Source organism: Scomber scombrus, chromosome 24, assembly GCF_963691925.1.
Source record: "Scomber scombrus chromosome 24, fScoSco1.1, whole genome shotgun sequence".
In the NCBI taxonomy this organism is placed as follows: Eukaryota; Metazoa; Chordata; class Actinopteri; order Scombriformes; family Scombridae; genus Scomber; species Scomber scombrus.
The window spans coordinates 4,423,841-4,440,788 of NC_084993.1; the positions used below are offsets into that span (position 1 = coordinate 4,423,841).

The 16,948-nt window shown below is 39.1% G+C and overlaps 1 protein-coding gene across 1 annotated transcript in view; it reads right to left on the reverse strand.

Moving 5' to 3' along the window:
* Positions 1 to 1,124: 1,124 nt before the first annotated feature.
* LOC133976352 (inactive dipeptidyl peptidase 10-like) overlaps positions 1,125 to 16,948 on the reverse strand; it is a 47,707-nt gene continuing 31,883 nt past the window's right edge. Inside the window, 19 exon segments of the mRNA XM_062414548.1 lie at positions 1,125 to 1,208; positions 1,210 to 1,257; positions 2,502 to 2,575; positions 2,799 to 2,877; positions 5,818 to 5,876; positions 6,402 to 6,501; positions 7,855 to 7,909; positions 9,768 to 9,833; positions 9,924 to 10,052; positions 11,475 to 11,544; positions 11,798 to 11,896; positions 12,719 to 12,766; positions 13,382 to 13,500; positions 13,619 to 13,666; positions 13,978 to 14,069; positions 14,235 to 14,342; positions 14,563 to 14,601; positions 15,421 to 15,544; positions 16,672 to 16,769. Of these exon segments, the coding sequence (XP_062270532.1) occupies positions 1,125 to 1,208; positions 1,210 to 1,257; positions 2,502 to 2,575; positions 2,799 to 2,877; positions 5,818 to 5,876; positions 6,402 to 6,501; positions 7,855 to 7,909; positions 9,768 to 9,833; positions 9,924 to 10,052; positions 11,475 to 11,544; positions 11,798 to 11,896; positions 12,719 to 12,766; positions 13,382 to 13,500; positions 13,619 to 13,666; positions 13,978 to 14,069; positions 14,235 to 14,342; positions 14,563 to 14,601; positions 15,421 to 15,544; positions 16,672 to 16,769 (1,539 nt within the window).

Sequence of the window (16,948 nt, forward strand, 5' to 3'; positions counted from 1 at the left end):
TCTATCTTACTATGGCAGGAAACAGGCCTCACTTTTGTTTTAACAAGTTTCCCTTATGAGTTATTGACGTGTTTGTCACTCCTCAAGTGTCCTCTGGAGACACATCTGTTGCTGTTTCTGTAATGTGTTCCACTGTGGGGATTTTTCAGTGCTGCACGTGTTGTCAAATTGATGATGTTCTCTTAATTTGCATGTGTTTTGTCTATTTGTGTGTTTTTCCTCAAGCTGCAGCACATTTTTCCTTGTCAGCCACCATACAGTCCCGATATATAATGGATTAGCCAAGATGAGTTGAATGTTAAACTGGAAAAAAACAATAAGATGTTTTTTTAAACCCTGGAAAAAACTGCTATATAAATAATACTCATTACAACCTTTATATACAGAGTATAATTACTTGAGAGTAATGTAACAATACCCAGTAAGATGTTTTGGTTCTGAATGTTGAATATTTTTGGAGGAATACTTGAAATTTGTAGCCAAACTTCACCACAACCTGAGCTACTATAGTTGCCAACAATTAACTAGTGGCTGACCCTTTTATGTGACGTTAAAATGACTCGCTTTCGTTTGTGTCCACATCACAGAAGCCTGTAAGAAATAGTGTGGCGACTGTGCAGAAACACGCCTGTTTTGGAGACATCTTAAAGAAAGAAAGAATAATGTTCTTACCTCCTGGTTTTTACTCCCTTTCCATCATATTTTGTACAACTTGGAAAACCTCACAATGGCACAAAAATGAGGCATTTTCTCTTCTCCGTTGGGAAGGAAGAAGCGATTACATTTCACTTTCCGCCACTGATAACCTCCCTGACAGGCCGCTATTACACTGTGTGCTACCTACAGCTGCAACTCATCTTTTCAAAGCGTCCTGACTGAAAATTGCATCGTGACACCTGACGACAGATCTGACAGTTTATTCTACTGAGGTTATGAGCAATACAAACTAGTCTGATATGCTATGAAGAAGCTTGTTTTGTCCGTCAAACATTGTGCTACAGGTAGAAAACACACACGCACACATACACACACACACACTGGAATTCGCTCTACTGGACACAAACACACACACACACACACAAATCTGACACACACACAGACTCCAGTAATAACCGTGTTCCCGCTCACTCGTCGTCCTGCTGTTGGTCGAGTAATGACAATGTGTCAAGCAGACATCCCCTAAAATAACCAATTAAAGAGTGAGTCAGGCTGAATCTGGCTGCGTCTTGACAGGAAGTGTCCCTCATCTGGGTAGATCTGCCCCCAAAAAAAGACACAAGAGATGTAAGAGAAGAGTAAATTCAGAAGGTTACTTAATCTCAGCAGTCAGGAACATGACTCACAGTCTGGACTGAAGGGTGTAATTTACAAAACATTTGGTCTGAATTCATTGTTACTGTTGTGGGAAAGTCTCATATTGTATCTCTAAAATGTCAGCTGAAAAATAATTTGTGTGTTTGAGTCAGTGGGAATAAAGTTTTAGGACAGTAAAATTGATCTGAGTTCACAGAGGAGCGTCAGTCTTCAGCTGAAGGATGAAAAACACAAGAACAAGAAACACTAATACAAAACTTCACAGAGTATGTGGCAAACCCAACTTTCTCACACATTTCAAACAATATAGTTTTTCTGTCAAAAATTTCCCCAACTTTTCATCATGTTTTTGGCTTTTTTTTATCCAATTTCTAAAATCATTTGAAATTCACCTTTTGTAGGTAAAGGAGGGAAGAATAGCAGGACTTTAAGACCATTAACAGTCAAGTAAACTTTAACAATATCGGTCAGTTAAAGTCCTCATAAAATAACCTCACATGACTTCTAATTTAAAAAACTGTCTGTGAATTAGTGTAAGTTAACATTTTAACTTATAAAACATTCATAAACACCCTCTATTGTCCACCTATCCCTTAAAATAAACAGATCTTTCTCTACCAAACTGATATCTTATTGGTTTACCTCTTGACGAATGATTCCTAACCTGGAGAAATACATCAAATCAAAGCCATAAGAGTTTTCATCTCATGTGGACTTTAATCAGTTGTTTTCAGGGTGTACTCTGAATGGTTTATAAATGTATTTATAATATGAATAAAGTCATGCTGTGCAGGGTTTGTTCAAACCCACAAAACTTTATATCAAATTCTACAAGAGATCGTAAAATCTCTAAAGTTACCAAACAAGCAAGGCTGAATTTTTGGGAATGTGTATAAAAATGATGCACAACAGACTAGAAAACTCAATTTGATAGAACAGTGCAGCCATATAAAAACATGAAGCCTTGGGTGGTGAGTCATTATCAACACAATATAGCTTCAACAATACAGAACATATATAATACTGACAGTGTGCAACAAGATGAAGTGTCTGCTAAGAGGTTATTTTAGGATTGCAATACACAACCTGCAACAGTAACGAGACGTAGAAGATGTTGTATTAAAGGTATGACAAAACACACGCTGTTCAGGATTGGAAACTGTTCTTTTTAGGAGTCTAGTATTTACCTGCATAGTGTAGTTGGCCCCGATCTTTATCAAGTGTTTGATGAGCTCTGCTGTGTGCTGAAAGTGGACGTTCTCTGCAGAGAAACAAAAAAACAAAACATTCGAATAAAGTGTCGGCGGGTTTGATAAAAGCTCCGGCTGTCGTCAGGGTCGAGTTTTAATGCTCTGCAACCACCAGCTGTAAAGACTCACGCCTACCTTTAATAACACACACATCACATACTGATACTGTGAAAATTATGTTGTATATTTCCATTTGCAATTTAAAAAATGGTGATGTAGAGGAAATGTGCGTACCGTCAGCAGTCCCGTGGGCCAGAAACAGAGTTCCTTCATGCAGACCTTTCATGTTCATGTTTAGCAGGACTTTGGATGCCTGGACACACACAGATAAAGACAAATCATTATCTCCGCCATGTGTAAGCCTGGAGGAGGATCATGTGTTTCATCATGTGTATCTTTCTGCAGCTGATCTTGCATACTACTGGACCCATGAGACTCATTTTTTTTTTAGCAGTTTTTTAATGCCACTGACTCCTCACTTCTCTTAACCCAGCAAAAACAGGAAACAAGTGATCAACACCCTGCTTCAGTTTGCAATCTTGTTTACATTGGCGACAACCAATCAGTCCTTGTTGCCATGTTGGGTCATTTCAGTGCCAAATTTTAGTACCTTTTACAGCAGGCTGTGTTGTGAAGTCAAATACATATCGAGCAGATTCCTTATGAAGCTTGGTCTTTCATCTTGTTAGCAGTCCTCACCATTTCACGATTTTGGCCTTTGTTGTAGCTCTAAAACTTGACATCCATAGAAAATGTTGGTCTAATATTGAACTGGAGCATCTGCTGATTATTTCCTCACCTGATCTGTTATGATTCATTAAAATCAGGCACAAAACAAGATGAATAAATCCCTATTTTTGTCACTGTACACACCTGGCAGCCATCTGAGCCGTACTGAGTGCACTCGTCTAGTTTAAAATGTGCACATCATTAAAACCACATAGGCTGATATGAATTTAAAGAGTTGATGAGCAGGTACGGAGCAACATCATCATTCATTTGGAGTCGTGTTTCTGTCCAACTGCTGAATGTAAGTCCAATATTCACTCTCTTTTAGCTCAACATAAATGTGATGTTTTGAGATGATTAATGGGTGCGGACAGGTGAAAAAATAAGTGTTAGTGCTAATTTCTTGGAGTTTTATGAAATATTGGATTATATGACCTCTTTAGAGTTATTTAGAGTTATTTAAATGAAACCATCTGAGAAGTTTAGAGGGACTAATGACTCAGATATTTGAATTTACAAAAAAAAATCTGCTCTTTGTAAGAGATCACATGTTGTAAAAAGGCAGAAAATCACTAGTTTAATCTCATACAATAATAATACATTGCATTTTATAAGTTTATCATGTGTCTTTTTAATGCAAAATCTTGATCTGAAAGTAACTATTGCACAATATCTACTTTAGTGGAGGAGAAGTATAAAAGTAGCATAAAAAAATTAAGTGCAGGCCCCTTTACAATTCTTAAGTATGGCACTTGCATGAATAGACTTTCCACCTTTGCTGACGGCTGTAAAAAAGCAATGTGAACGCTATTTTCTGAAGTGACTGTGAAATTCAAAACAACACCGGGAGGTGAGCAGAAAATAGACCTTGAAAAGGTCATCGAGGGATATTTTGAAAGCGACCTCAGCCTTTCTTTTCTTTTTCAGCGTGAAGCAGCCTGACTGGAAAAGAAAAGAAAAGAAAGTGCACATGGAAGTCGTCACATTTGCAAAAGACAAAAAAACATCATGGAGCTCAATAGTGTCATGTGTTTTTTTTTTTTTTTCTTAAACAAAAAGCCAGATTGCATTTCGATTTACTGCTCGGGGGGACGCAGTCAGTCCACTGCACATCAGCGAGCGGACGGAGTGTCATTCCAAAACCCCATTTCTTCCCTTCTCTCTCTCTCTCTCTCTCTCTCTCTCTCTCTCTCTCTCTCTCTCCTCTCTCTCTCTCTCTCTCTCTCTCTCTCTCTCTCTCTCTCTCTCTCTCTCTCTCTCCTCTCTCTCTCTCTCTCTCTCTCTCTCTCTCTCTCTCTCTCTCTCTCTCTGTGTGTCTGTGTTTTAAGTCTCAGAGGAGCCGATGAGTGATGATGTCCTGCTGATTATTGTCTGATCAGATCGAGCCACATTTCCCTTCCCTGGATGTCATTTAAAACAGCCTCCTCTCCTGCTGTGAGAGGCACAAAAAATAGCGTTCTCTGGCCCAGTTAAAGGCAACCCACTTAGGAGGAAAAATTACACTTTGACTGCAACCTTCACATGGAGGACAACTGTGCGATTTCTTTCCCTTTTTCCCTTTTTTTTCGTCGCCAACACTCTCTCTCTGGCATTGTCCCTTTTATCCATGTTAGTGTTATTTCTTCCCCTCGCTGTTGTTGTAAAAGGACAAAATTTGGAGCCTTGCCTGGAAAGCTGGTGGCCACATTTCCTTCTTTATTTTTAGCAGAAGGTGACTGTTTTGTTTGTGAAGTGAACCAAAGCGAGGTACATTTACATTTAAACGTGTGTGGCCTTTCTAAGCTGTGCAACCTCCGTCCGGCCAAGATAAAATAAAAAATAAATAAAGAAGAGTTGTTTAGTTTTTAAGGAATCTACAACAGCTGGTATTTAAAGCCCAAAACACCTGCTTCAATGGATAATTATCTGGATTTCAAAGTCAGTAAACATCTGCAAGCATTACTGGTTTTACAAATACGTTTTCTTCTTCTTCTTTCTTCTGTTTCTAAAACCTTCTAAACAACGGAGCTGTGTTTAATTCCTTGCTGTTTTCCAGTGCGGTCTCATATTTTACTCTGTTCTACTTTCTCACCAAAGTAACCCGAGGGGTTGTGAGATGATTCACCAGAGAGTAGAGAACATAAAACATACTCCTAGCGCAGTAAATAATGTCAGTTTGTTGACTTTTCTCTAATCTTTGCTTGTTTCTTGTGGAAAAACTGGATGGTTTTGCATCTTTAGGTCTTTAAAAATCATTCAAATTAAACACCTGGGGAGGAAAACTCACTCTCACAAACTCAGTGACATATGCAACATGTGAATAGAGGTTGCAGGTAGATAATTCTTAATGTTGAAAGGTTGTAAGTAACAAAACATGTAACATAAACTGTTATTTATAATAGCAAAACTGTGGTTTGAACCTTTTTTTGCATCCAAAGAAAGAGAATTCTTAAATCTACACACAAGTTTTTGCATCTGTTTTCAGGAAGAAAAAAAAAAGCATTAAAAATGAATAAACACAAGCCCAACAACAGATGTAGCTCACTTGGTATTTGCTCTCCTCAGTCGAAGGCAAGCCCAAGTATCTCTCTGAAAACGCCGAAGCTGGAAGAGCAAAAAAGAGGTTATATGTTGCTATAGTGGAGCTTTACAGATGCTGGAGAGGTCAAAAATGAAATGAAAGTGAATATGGAAAGAGAAACCTATATGCACAGTGTTTCAAAAAGCATGAAAAAGAGTGAAATCCTAATTATGTTCTGCTTGTGCTTGAATCACAGGAACCAGAGGATTTACAGGAACACTTCGGTCTATTAAAATATAATCACATATACAGCAGAGGCTCCTCAGCTGTACAGACGCCTTAATACTGTGTAGACGCTTACAGAAATGAAGAAAACCTTTTCATCCTAAAACTCAATAAGCCTGAATTCCCGACGGCAGGGCGTAAGGATAATTAAAGTCACATTACCCAGACAATACACGGAGAGAAAAAAGGATCATGGAGGATAAGGACGTTGTGAATTAGGAAACGACAGGAAGCAGCAGAAGCAGCAGCAGAAGTAATAAATAGTTCCATTTTCCCCTGCAGTGTGCATTAAAGAAGAGGAGATATTTGACTTTCTCGCTCACCGTACATGGTCCAGTCAATGATGGGAGACTGAGCCGCGGCGCACGTGATCAGCCGCTCCGTAGACTTCAGCATCATCAGTGTGATGTAACCGCCATAGTCCTGTTGGAGGGAGATTCAGACGCATTAAATTAGTCTCATTTGGGCTGTGAGACCCTTGTAATACCTCCCAGATATTAAACTTACAGTATTTTCTTATGTGCTGCAGGTGTGTGAGATAGTTTTATATTTACTTTAAGTTATGGCACATTTTTCTCTCATTAAAGTAATTCAATAAAATGTTTTGTCTCATAAGGAGCACCCTCTGACTCGGCTTGAAAGCATGACTTTAATGAGGTAATCATGTTTTAATTGGGAATCCTTCACATCTGCAGACAGCATTGAGACGCTTTTAAATGGCCTCTTGTATCCCAGTTATCATCCTGGTCCCTTTTGTTGTTTTCCAAAATCAGAATATCATCATTCAGGCTTTGATAAACCCGAGAGAGTGAAGTACTTCAGCATATAAACACCTGATCTGAGTTTCTGCTCAGCCTGCTATATGTACAGGTGAGTCCTCAACTCCAGTTATGAGGTATTTAGTTGGAAAAACCACAAAACTAAAGAAAGAAAGAAAGACTCTTTTTGGGTGATACAAGTCCAGTCAGAGAAGAGCTTGTACCATTAGAGCTCATTTTTCTATAAATATATATTAGTGTCCTTTAAGTCCACATGGGCTCGACTAAGTAAGTAAGTAAGTAACAAACTAAGTAACTAACTAACTGACTGAGTAACTAACTAACTAAGTAAGTAACTGAGTAACTAAGCAACTAAGTAAGTAACTAAGTAATTAGGTAAGTCAGTGAGTAACAAACTGAGTAAGTAAGTAAGAAAGTAAGCAAGTAATTAACTAACTATGTACATAACTAAGTAAGTAACTAAGTAAGTAAGAAGTAAGCATGCAAGTAAGTAAGTAAGTAAGGAACTGAGAAAGTAAGTAAGTAAGTAAGTAACTAAGTAACTAAGTAAAGTAATGAACTGAGTAAGTAAGTAAATAAGCACGTAAGTAACTAACTAACTAACTAACTAAGTCAGTAAGTAACTAAGTGAGTAAGTAGGTAAGTAACTTACTATCTAACTAACAATTTTAATACATGGAGATTAACGCCCAGGTTTTCTTATGTTTCATGTAAGCATTATATCCTGAACATGAGGATAAAATGATGTAAATTAACAAATGTCTACCTCTATATTGAAATGCTTTTATGTTTAACCCCTCTTACTAAATGAATGTAGCTGCTGTGAGCCTTACTCATCGTATGTGTACAGTAATGAGCAGTTAAACACTTTATATAAGCCTCATTGAGCATTTCAGCCACACAGTCATTACAGAGTTATCCAATCACACATCACATATTCATTCGGTCAGCTGGAAAATCACAGTGAGGGGTTTGATTCATTCTGTGACAGACCAACCTCTCCAAAGACTCCAACGCGAGTGCGATCGATGAACGGCAGCTTCACCAGGTACCTGCGACACACACACATACACACACACACACGCACACGCACACGCACACGCACACGCACACACACACACACACACACACACACACACACACACACACACACAGAGGAAACCTTTCAACAACATGTTCCAATTTGTCCAAAATACAAGCGAGGCTTCTCTTTTTACATTTCAAATCATCAGAGGGTGAAAAAGAGAAAGTCGTATTTTTAGCTTTTCATTTTTTACACATTCGATTCCTATTTCAACACGCTCGAATCCAAAAGCCATGGAGGATTAATGGAAGAAGCTCCCAGATCACGGATAACCAAGTGACCAGCAGTACTGAGGTCAAAGGTCAGAGCCAAAGGGGGGAATTACTGACAACACTCCTGGGATGTCTGGACTGATCGTGTGTGAGAGAGGAGTGCTGGGAAAAGAAATGGGAAAACTGCTGCATGTGTGCCGTCACTCACTCACTGGGTTTTTATACTTGAGGTGAGTGACAATAACTCCAACATGAGACAATAATGCAGAACAATTCTTTGTAAAGGGGACATGAATTTTAGTGATTTTCTTTTACTTTTTTTTCCTGTTATGATATCAAAGCTGGGCATTGTTGTTTTAACCCTTACATACTCTTCATATTCTGTTTAGAAAGCATCAATAGTCAATCTGACTGATCAATAAATGTGATTAAACCTTGATTAATGTTTCAGAGAGCAGAGAGAGTGTCAGCTACTATCACACAATATCATGTCCTATTTTACCTAAGACATGTAAATATAACATAGCAATAATGATTTAAATCTTATTTTATATGTAAAGTGAAAATGAGCAGAACTTTATGGTGCTGTGGGGTTTATTGTATAACCATTAGAGTCATCAGTCTTCACTGCTACATCATAAAAAGAAATCCTCATAACTACTATCTTATTAAAACTATTAACTATTCATTTAACTTAAAGACATGTCAATAGATACGGAGATAATTTGACCCAGAACAGCCTCAACGGACAAAATGTGTAGCACCTAACATTTTAAAATATGTTCACTTTTGTGCGTAAAATGAGTAAAAGACATTTGGGGTGTTTTTATAGCTGTCAAATGTCAAATTTTAAGTAACACTATGACAGAGTTTAGGACTATTTTGGTCGAAGACACTTACTGTAAAATCACCTAAAAGCAAGAATATTGTCAGATGGGGGGTCTGTGCTCTAGTTTGTGTTAGTTTAAGGGTCCTCGATGTGAAAAAGTTTGAGTATTTCTGGCAGAGGGATCAATGCATTATTAGTTGAAGTCATTTCCCAGGATTTGTTGAAAGTAAGGAAAACACAATATCATCTTTGAATGCTCTTTTACTTTAAATCACTCGGTAAAGAAATGGATGACCTGATCTCTGAATAATGTTCTCAATTCCAATTAAGAGCGTCTCTCAAGAGGAGAATACAAAGTGAAATGCGCATCAGATAAAATAAAGGCAAAGGTGTATTTTTGTTTTGCTTGGGGACAAATTGGATGTTGAAGTATGAATTCAATTTAAGAAAACGGTGAACTGGCAGACCTATAATCACTCGCTTTTTGTGTTTTAAATTTGTTTTCCCATCCTTTCATTTTCCGTGATGACTCGCAGAGATGCAAAGAAAGTTACGATAAAGCGCATTAGTAAATCTCTCACCCTTCACTGTCTCCACAAAACAATTAAAGAAGCACCTCTGAAGCTTTAATTAACTTCACGGGTGGTCACAGAACAAACCTCGCAGACTAAAAACAACATCTTTCCAAAATGAAATAGAGATGCGTGCCAGATATTGTGCATTCCAGACACAACAAATGACGCACACAGACAGGACAGAAGTGTGCAGAGACGTGTGTTACATACTCAAGGGCCGCTTTCTGGTCCTCTACGTCCACTGTGCCGAGCCTCTGATGGACCTGCTGCAAAACCCTGCAAAGTCACAAAGGAGGATGAGGAGTCATTAGATCAGGAATGAAGTATTAGTACTAAAGATAACTGAAAACTGACTCGTCTACCTACCTGTCTCCTCTGAATCCCGACCCTCTGCCGTCCAGCCGCGCCACGATGATCTGCTCCGAACCCACCAGCACCTGCTCCCAGTCCAGCCTGAACTCCTCCGTCACCGCCTGACCTCCCGGAGAACTGCCGCTGACGGGTCAAAGCAGAATTTTACATTTTAAATCTTTCTTTTTTAGCAGATATGGAGCTGATGTGATGTTGATGGGTGTTGTGAGGATACAGTAATACACATTTCTGTTTAAAAAGGCAGGCGTGTATTATTTTCTGATAACAGCACAGCTCTGAAAGGTTGCTTGTTTCAGCTGTTTCTTAGGCTCAGGCTTCTCTTGTGTTCTTGAGAAATTAATTAACATTTACTCAGAGATATTAAGTTTTCATTTAAAGCAGAGTTACACTATAAGAAATACAATATTAGCTTCTAATTTCAGTTTGTTTTCTTGACTCTGTTTGCTTTTTGGATCTGCATATAGACTTTATCTTATTTGGATTCATAGGTAGTTTCCCACATTTTTTATATCTTTATTCCTGCTTTCTCTATTGCTTCTGTGCCTTCTGTTTATAGTTTGTTTATTCCTGAGCTGCTCTAACACCTAATCTGACCTCATCACCTTCACATGTGATTTTTCGGACATCTCACTCCAAACACGTGGGTGATAATCCGTTGATGTAACAGATTCCACCACCAGCTTTCCACCAGATGTTGGAAACTGGCTGCAGCCACATGTGTATTAATGCGGTCCAATCCTGATGTTGGGCGATAGATTTTGGCTTGAGGTCAGCGCTCCAGTTAATCTCAAAAGTTTTTGGACGGGGGTTGAAGTCAAAGTTCACGTTATTCCACAGCAAAGAGAGAAAACAGTTTATTTATTGGGGCTGGCTTTTCCCAGAAACAGGTATAAATCATCCCTGTTTGTTTACCAATTTATCTTAATTGGAATAAAAGGGACCCAGCAAAACAACCAAGAACAGTCCAAGTCCAAAGGGTGTTTATAATTACTCACAGAATAAACCACTCTGACCTGTGCCATTATAAAAAAGAAACTCACGATGCAGAGCAGGCAAACAAGCTTGACCTAATTCTAACACAACAGCTAACAATGACTCATGAAGTCAAGTGAAGAGGTCAGTTTGTGTGCTCATGTGCTGTCGCTAAATATGCCTTATCATACATTTAGCCTGCTTTAAATCATTTTATCTAAAAATCTCCTGCTTTAAAATGATATATACGCACATTTCCAATATGCACAGTACAGCTAAATGTACTGTTTATATGCATGAAGATTTATAAAACCATAGAAAATTGCACTCAAAGAAATGTGTGTTTTTACTCATTTGCATAGAAAGAAGATGATAGGAAATTAAAATTATAGCTAAGATATGAACTTTTATCCTTTTTTCCAGATATAAGCACAGCTGGATTTAAAAAGTTTCACAGCCTGCAGGTGTAGAGGAGTGAAGTTTCCTGACTGAGTGTAGACTTTGAAGTTCAGTCAATGCAAATGAAAAAAAAAAAAAAAAAAAAGTAAATGTAATAAAGAGGAACAGGCTTACACAATAAGGAGAAGGCCATAGAGGTAGGACTCGGAGAAGTCGGGAGGATAGATGAGCTTCAGAGGCAGCTCTGTGAGTAAAGACAGAAATATTAGCTGAAGGGAAAGGTGACCGAGAGAAAGAGAGAGAAAGAGAGAGAGAGAGAGGAGGTCGGGAAGACAGCCAAGCAGACAAGAGCACCGAGGACACACACAAACACACACACACACACACACACTCCAATCTTATCCGTCCTCTACCTCTAAGCAGCTCAATTATTTTATGTTCTGTGTCAGAATCAATATCTACACACATAACAGCTGTTAAGTGCAGATAATTTGTACCAAAGTTGTCATTAGTGATCTCCCGGATGTCCGTCTGAACGCTCCTTTTAGTCTCCATCGCTGACCGCACAGGAAGGTTGTTCTCGAAGGTGAAATTCACTGTGAAGCAAGAAAATGATTCATTAGAAAAGGGTAAAAATGAAGTTTCTAGTACCATGAAGTATAGCTCAACCCTTAATTCATATTTTTCTTGGATTATTTTCTTTTCTGCGCCAGTGTGCTTTAGCGTATATGGCCAGTGGGAATCAGTGTGTTGCAGAAGCCGATATTCCTTCTTATATAATCCTCGTTTCCTCTCGGCGAAGCAGCAAAGGTGAGACGTGAGGTCATGCAGAAACAGAGACGATGCACAAGTTCACATAGTCAACCCATGAAATATTCAGCGGTTCGTCCAGGAGCCACCGCAAAGCGAGGGACATGATTCATTTCTATTTTATGAGGGCTAATTCACAGAGTTCGCATGGTTCCTATACATGTACCATTAAAAAATAACATACTTTTCTCTTCCTTATAGTCTTGTCCTATGACCCTGTAGCTAAATAGTATTGTTTGTGTCCATAAAAAGGCAGCAGGTTTTATTTGAGACAGCACTTTCATCTATTCTATCTATTTCTTTCAAATTGTTCTACATTTTCTGATTCATTTCTCTTTCTTAGCTCTTCTATAATAATGCAGAGATTAATAGCGGACATTTAAAGTGTGATAAGAAACGAAATGTAACATCTGGAAATGTACAAATGACCCAACAGCTGCAGAGACAGTGAAGCTAAATTGCTGCATTTCAGAGAAAAGGCATGAGAAGAAGGAGAAAAAGAAGAAGAAGAAGAAGAAGAAGAAGCGTATCTGCCTGCCCACACAAATATCACCTAATTAGAAAATGGTTTCATGCTAAATAGAAGAAGAAGAAAAAAGAATACTTACAGCTCAAATCATCTAAACGTAGAAGGTGCACAGCTGGAACACCAGGACCTACAAAAAGAAAGAGAATTAAACACTTTTGTCGCTTTTATGACTGCAACACAAGCTGCTGGCAAATTGTCATCGTCCTCTGGAGCTCTGGCTTTTGACTTGGAACATATTGTAGTATATAAATAACAGAAAACCACAGAAAGCATGATATGTCCTATTTAAAATGCATAATTTTGCCATTTTCCAAACATTGCTACAACAGAGATGGTTGCAAAAGGTTTTCATAATGTTTCACAGACTGATTCAGAGAAGAGATCACCAAAAGTTATTACAATCATCCTCAGGGGAACATGAACGTGTGAGCCGCATTTTATAGCAATAAAAACAATACTTACTATACTACAAGACATTAAACTCTGCTGGCTCAAACTGTGAGTTGTTACAATCATATTTAACCAAAATATGCAAATATCTGACAAACATTTCTCAACATGTAGCTTCTGAAGCTGCGGAAAGCTGCAGTTTTTCTCATATTTGATGTATTAGCATGAAGAACTGGAGCTAATGACACACAGTGGACACACGGGGGGGATTTTGGTTTCTACGCCCTCATCACTGAACATATGAAGTATACCAGCTTGTGCAAAGTCATCCTATCACATGCATGTTTCTCACCTTTGCAGTGCAGGATGGCTTGCTGTGCATCGGGGCTGACGATGGCGTCGAAGAACGTGTACTCCTCCCTCAGTCCACATGTGAGGCATTGTGGTGGAAACAGGCCAAGGCTGGACACACTGAGGGAAAACACAGTGAGACGTGTTTACTGAGCAACACAGCGGGACAATAATGAACAAAAAGGCTTTAAACGCACAATATAAATTCATTTTTATTGTACCGCAGCATGTGTTGTACCTGTATAAATGTCTCTGTTGTGCAGAGTCCTTGGTGCTCAGGAAGTATCTGTGTGTGGAGGAAAGCAGAGCAGCTAATATAGGACGAGGTCATAGATCTATTATACATCTGCTTTTACTAGCTGCTGTACATTGGTGCTGGCCAACCATCAACACAGTGTTTCTTTTATATAAAATAGAGCAGAATTAGAAGTAGTGGCAGTAGTATTTGACCAGGAAAACCCTTCATAAAGAGAGATGACTGAGTTGGTCCTCACAAAACATATTCATAATGGTAGCTGCAGTAGAATAGCCATGGTGCAATAGAGACATATGATAGCTTCCTTTCCTTTTATATGTTTTTATCTTCATATAACTTACATGATCTGGTTGTTTTCATCGTAAGCTACGATTTTTGTCACTTCCCAGTCACCTGACGTCAACTGGCGAATCTCCTCCTGCTCATTTCGTAACTGGAAAGAGAAGTTTTGAAGGATTGAAAACAACTGGAAACATAGTGGTAGATATAAAGATCCAACATAAGTTTCTTATTAGATGGAGCGGTTTCTGCACTGTTTTGAGAGAGAAAGCTGCAGAGGATGAAGAGAGAAAGAGAGAGAGAGTCCTCCTCGAGTCACCTTTTTGGTGAACATTTTGATGTGGTGGAAATCTCCCTGACCTCCTTGTTTCACCGGCTGAGTGAGGAAAAACCTGCTCCTGTCCTTGGAGAACAACGGCTCCTCTCTCTGTGGAGAGAAACGGGAGGATTCAGGGGTGGCATACTTTATGCATGAATGACTTCTGCTCTATTCTGCCTCAAATAAAAGGAACATATAGTGCTGCGGGGGTAATATATTGTAGCTGGAGATGCATGGAGGCGATGGCGAGGCTTCAGGGTTTTTTTTTAGATTGTTTGTCAGCAGAAGTACATCGTGCTTGTTAAATAATGCCTGTGTTAGGGTTTACCTGTCTGGGGAGCCATGCCTCCGAAGAGTCCTTGAGTCTCTGAATGAAAAGGGAAGAAAATGATAACATGTCTTGAACAAGAGAAAAAACGACATTAAAAAGAAGAAAAATTAATTTTGAGTAGATGTATGAGGCAGGAATCAATTAGGTAGCAAACAAAATCATCCTTTTCAAACCAAGACAATCCTCTGTCTAAGGAATTAAGCAACAAGTTTCCAAAAAGCTCAACCAAAAAGTCTGGCATATAATAAACTGCCTCTTGAATCTTAACGCTTTTTTCTCATGTTTAGTCATCTTGTTAATGTTTTCTTTGCTTTTAACGTGGATCCTTATTGTCTTTTATTGTCTTGCTGTGATTTTAATGAGTTTCTGTTTTCATGGTTTGATGTCTTTATGCTGACGATAAAGATCTGATCTGATATCAGATGTTGGAAATGTGCAGCTAGTAAGTGATCTGATTTATAAAGATGTTTCTCTTTTTGTTACTATACTTCCACCACAGCTCAACAGGGAAACACAAAGAGGGAAGTTGATGCTAAAGACTGTAAATGTGTCAGACATCCACTTGATATGACTAACTCAGACTGCAGAAGCTTCATATAAGCTTCAAATTGTCTTTTAAATGCATTTCTGCTCAAATCTGTGAACTTACTGTTCTCTGTGTGACTTTAACTCACTTTAAATATGCTGATATTTCATTTTCTAGTTAGTTGCCCTTCATGACTTCTCTTTATTTCACTTGAGACTGTATGTGAAGACTTAATTTTCTATTTTAAGACCTCTACTGATGACTTGGAACTAACTTGGGACCTGACCAGAGACTGCTGCATCACACTATTATTAAAACGTAACACCCACCTGATGGCAGACTCCTATGGTGGCGTCGCAGACCGTCAGATGCGAAGCGTTCTGAGCCCGATTGAGCCACCGCACGGCGAGGTGAGTATTACTGATCCACTTCACCATGGGGACATAGAAATCCCTGCAGAGGAGAAACACACAGAGGTATCAGATTGGGGATTTTGTGTCCTTGTGTGTCAGTACTGGATGTATGTGTGTGTGTGTGTGTGTGTGTGTGTGTGTGTGTGTGTGTGTGTGTGTGTGTGTGTCAGTGTGTGTGTGTGTGTGTGTGTGTGTGTGTGTGTGTGTGTGTGTGTGTGTGTGTGTGTGTGTGTGTGTGTGTGTGTGTGTGTGTGTGTGTGTGTCAGTGTGTGTGTGTGTGTGTGTGTGTGTATGTGTGTGTATTTGACTTAAGACACTTTCAGGGACACACACTGGGCAGGGACCAAGCTGACTTTTTGGGTCTGTGTAACGTTCCCAAAAGTGACCATCTGGTGTGTTTGTGTATGTGAGACTAAAGTCACTTTCAGGGAAACACAGACCCGGCCAGTTAACTGGGGATAGCTTGTCCAAAGGTGACCTAACTAAAGCAGTGTGTGTGTGTGTGTGTGTGTGTGTGTGTGTGTGTGTGTGTGTGTGTGTGTGTGTGTGTGTGTGTGTCTTGTGGTTTAACTAATCTTACTTTCAGGAGTCACATTTCAGACTAAAGACCAGTTAATCGAGGGACATTTGGGCACAAAAGTCATGCCCAAAACTGGCTAAATGCTGATTTTTGGGTTAGTGGTTAAGGGTAGAGGTAAAGGTTAGAATTAGGCAAGTAGTGGTGATGGTTAGGGTTAAGGTAAGCCTCCAAGAAATGAATGTAAGTCTGTGTAAATACCCCAAAAGTGAAGGTTAACGTGTGTGTGTCATAGGCAACAAATTGCAGACCTAAGACCAGTTAATTGGGGATTGCTTGTCCAATTAGGTATGATTGCTGAGTCCCAAATTGGGCAGAAAGCTGATTACGCAAGGAGGGGTTATGGATTGGGTTAGGGGTAAGTCTCCTGGAAATGAAGTAATTGTTTGACCTAAGACCAGTTGATTGGGGGACAGCTTGTTCAATTAGGGATGAAAACTGTTTCCTTAATTTGGCAAAAGATTGATTTTTGGGTCAGTAGTTAGGGTTAGGGTAAATCAATTAAATCAATATTAGTCACCATGGTTGGATATGTGTGCATGTGTGTGCATGTTTGTTCATGTGTGTGTGTGTGTGTATGTGTGTGTCACCTGAGCCTGATCTGATCCGGCGGCTGCAGTTCTTGTGTGTGAGTCGCTCCGAACAGGTTGACGACAGACAGCTTGACTGCAGGGTTTATCTGACCGGCCTGATGGTGGATTTAAGATAACATCATAATGAGAAAGTTATTATTGTTGTATCACTGTAGAGATTTCTGGGAGTGTTTTGGAAGCAGATTTTTTTTCTTCCACTGAATTTGTGATATAATTTGAACTGCATCAGCTTAAAATTGCATTTTGATGTCTTCAGTGAAATACTGTATATTTG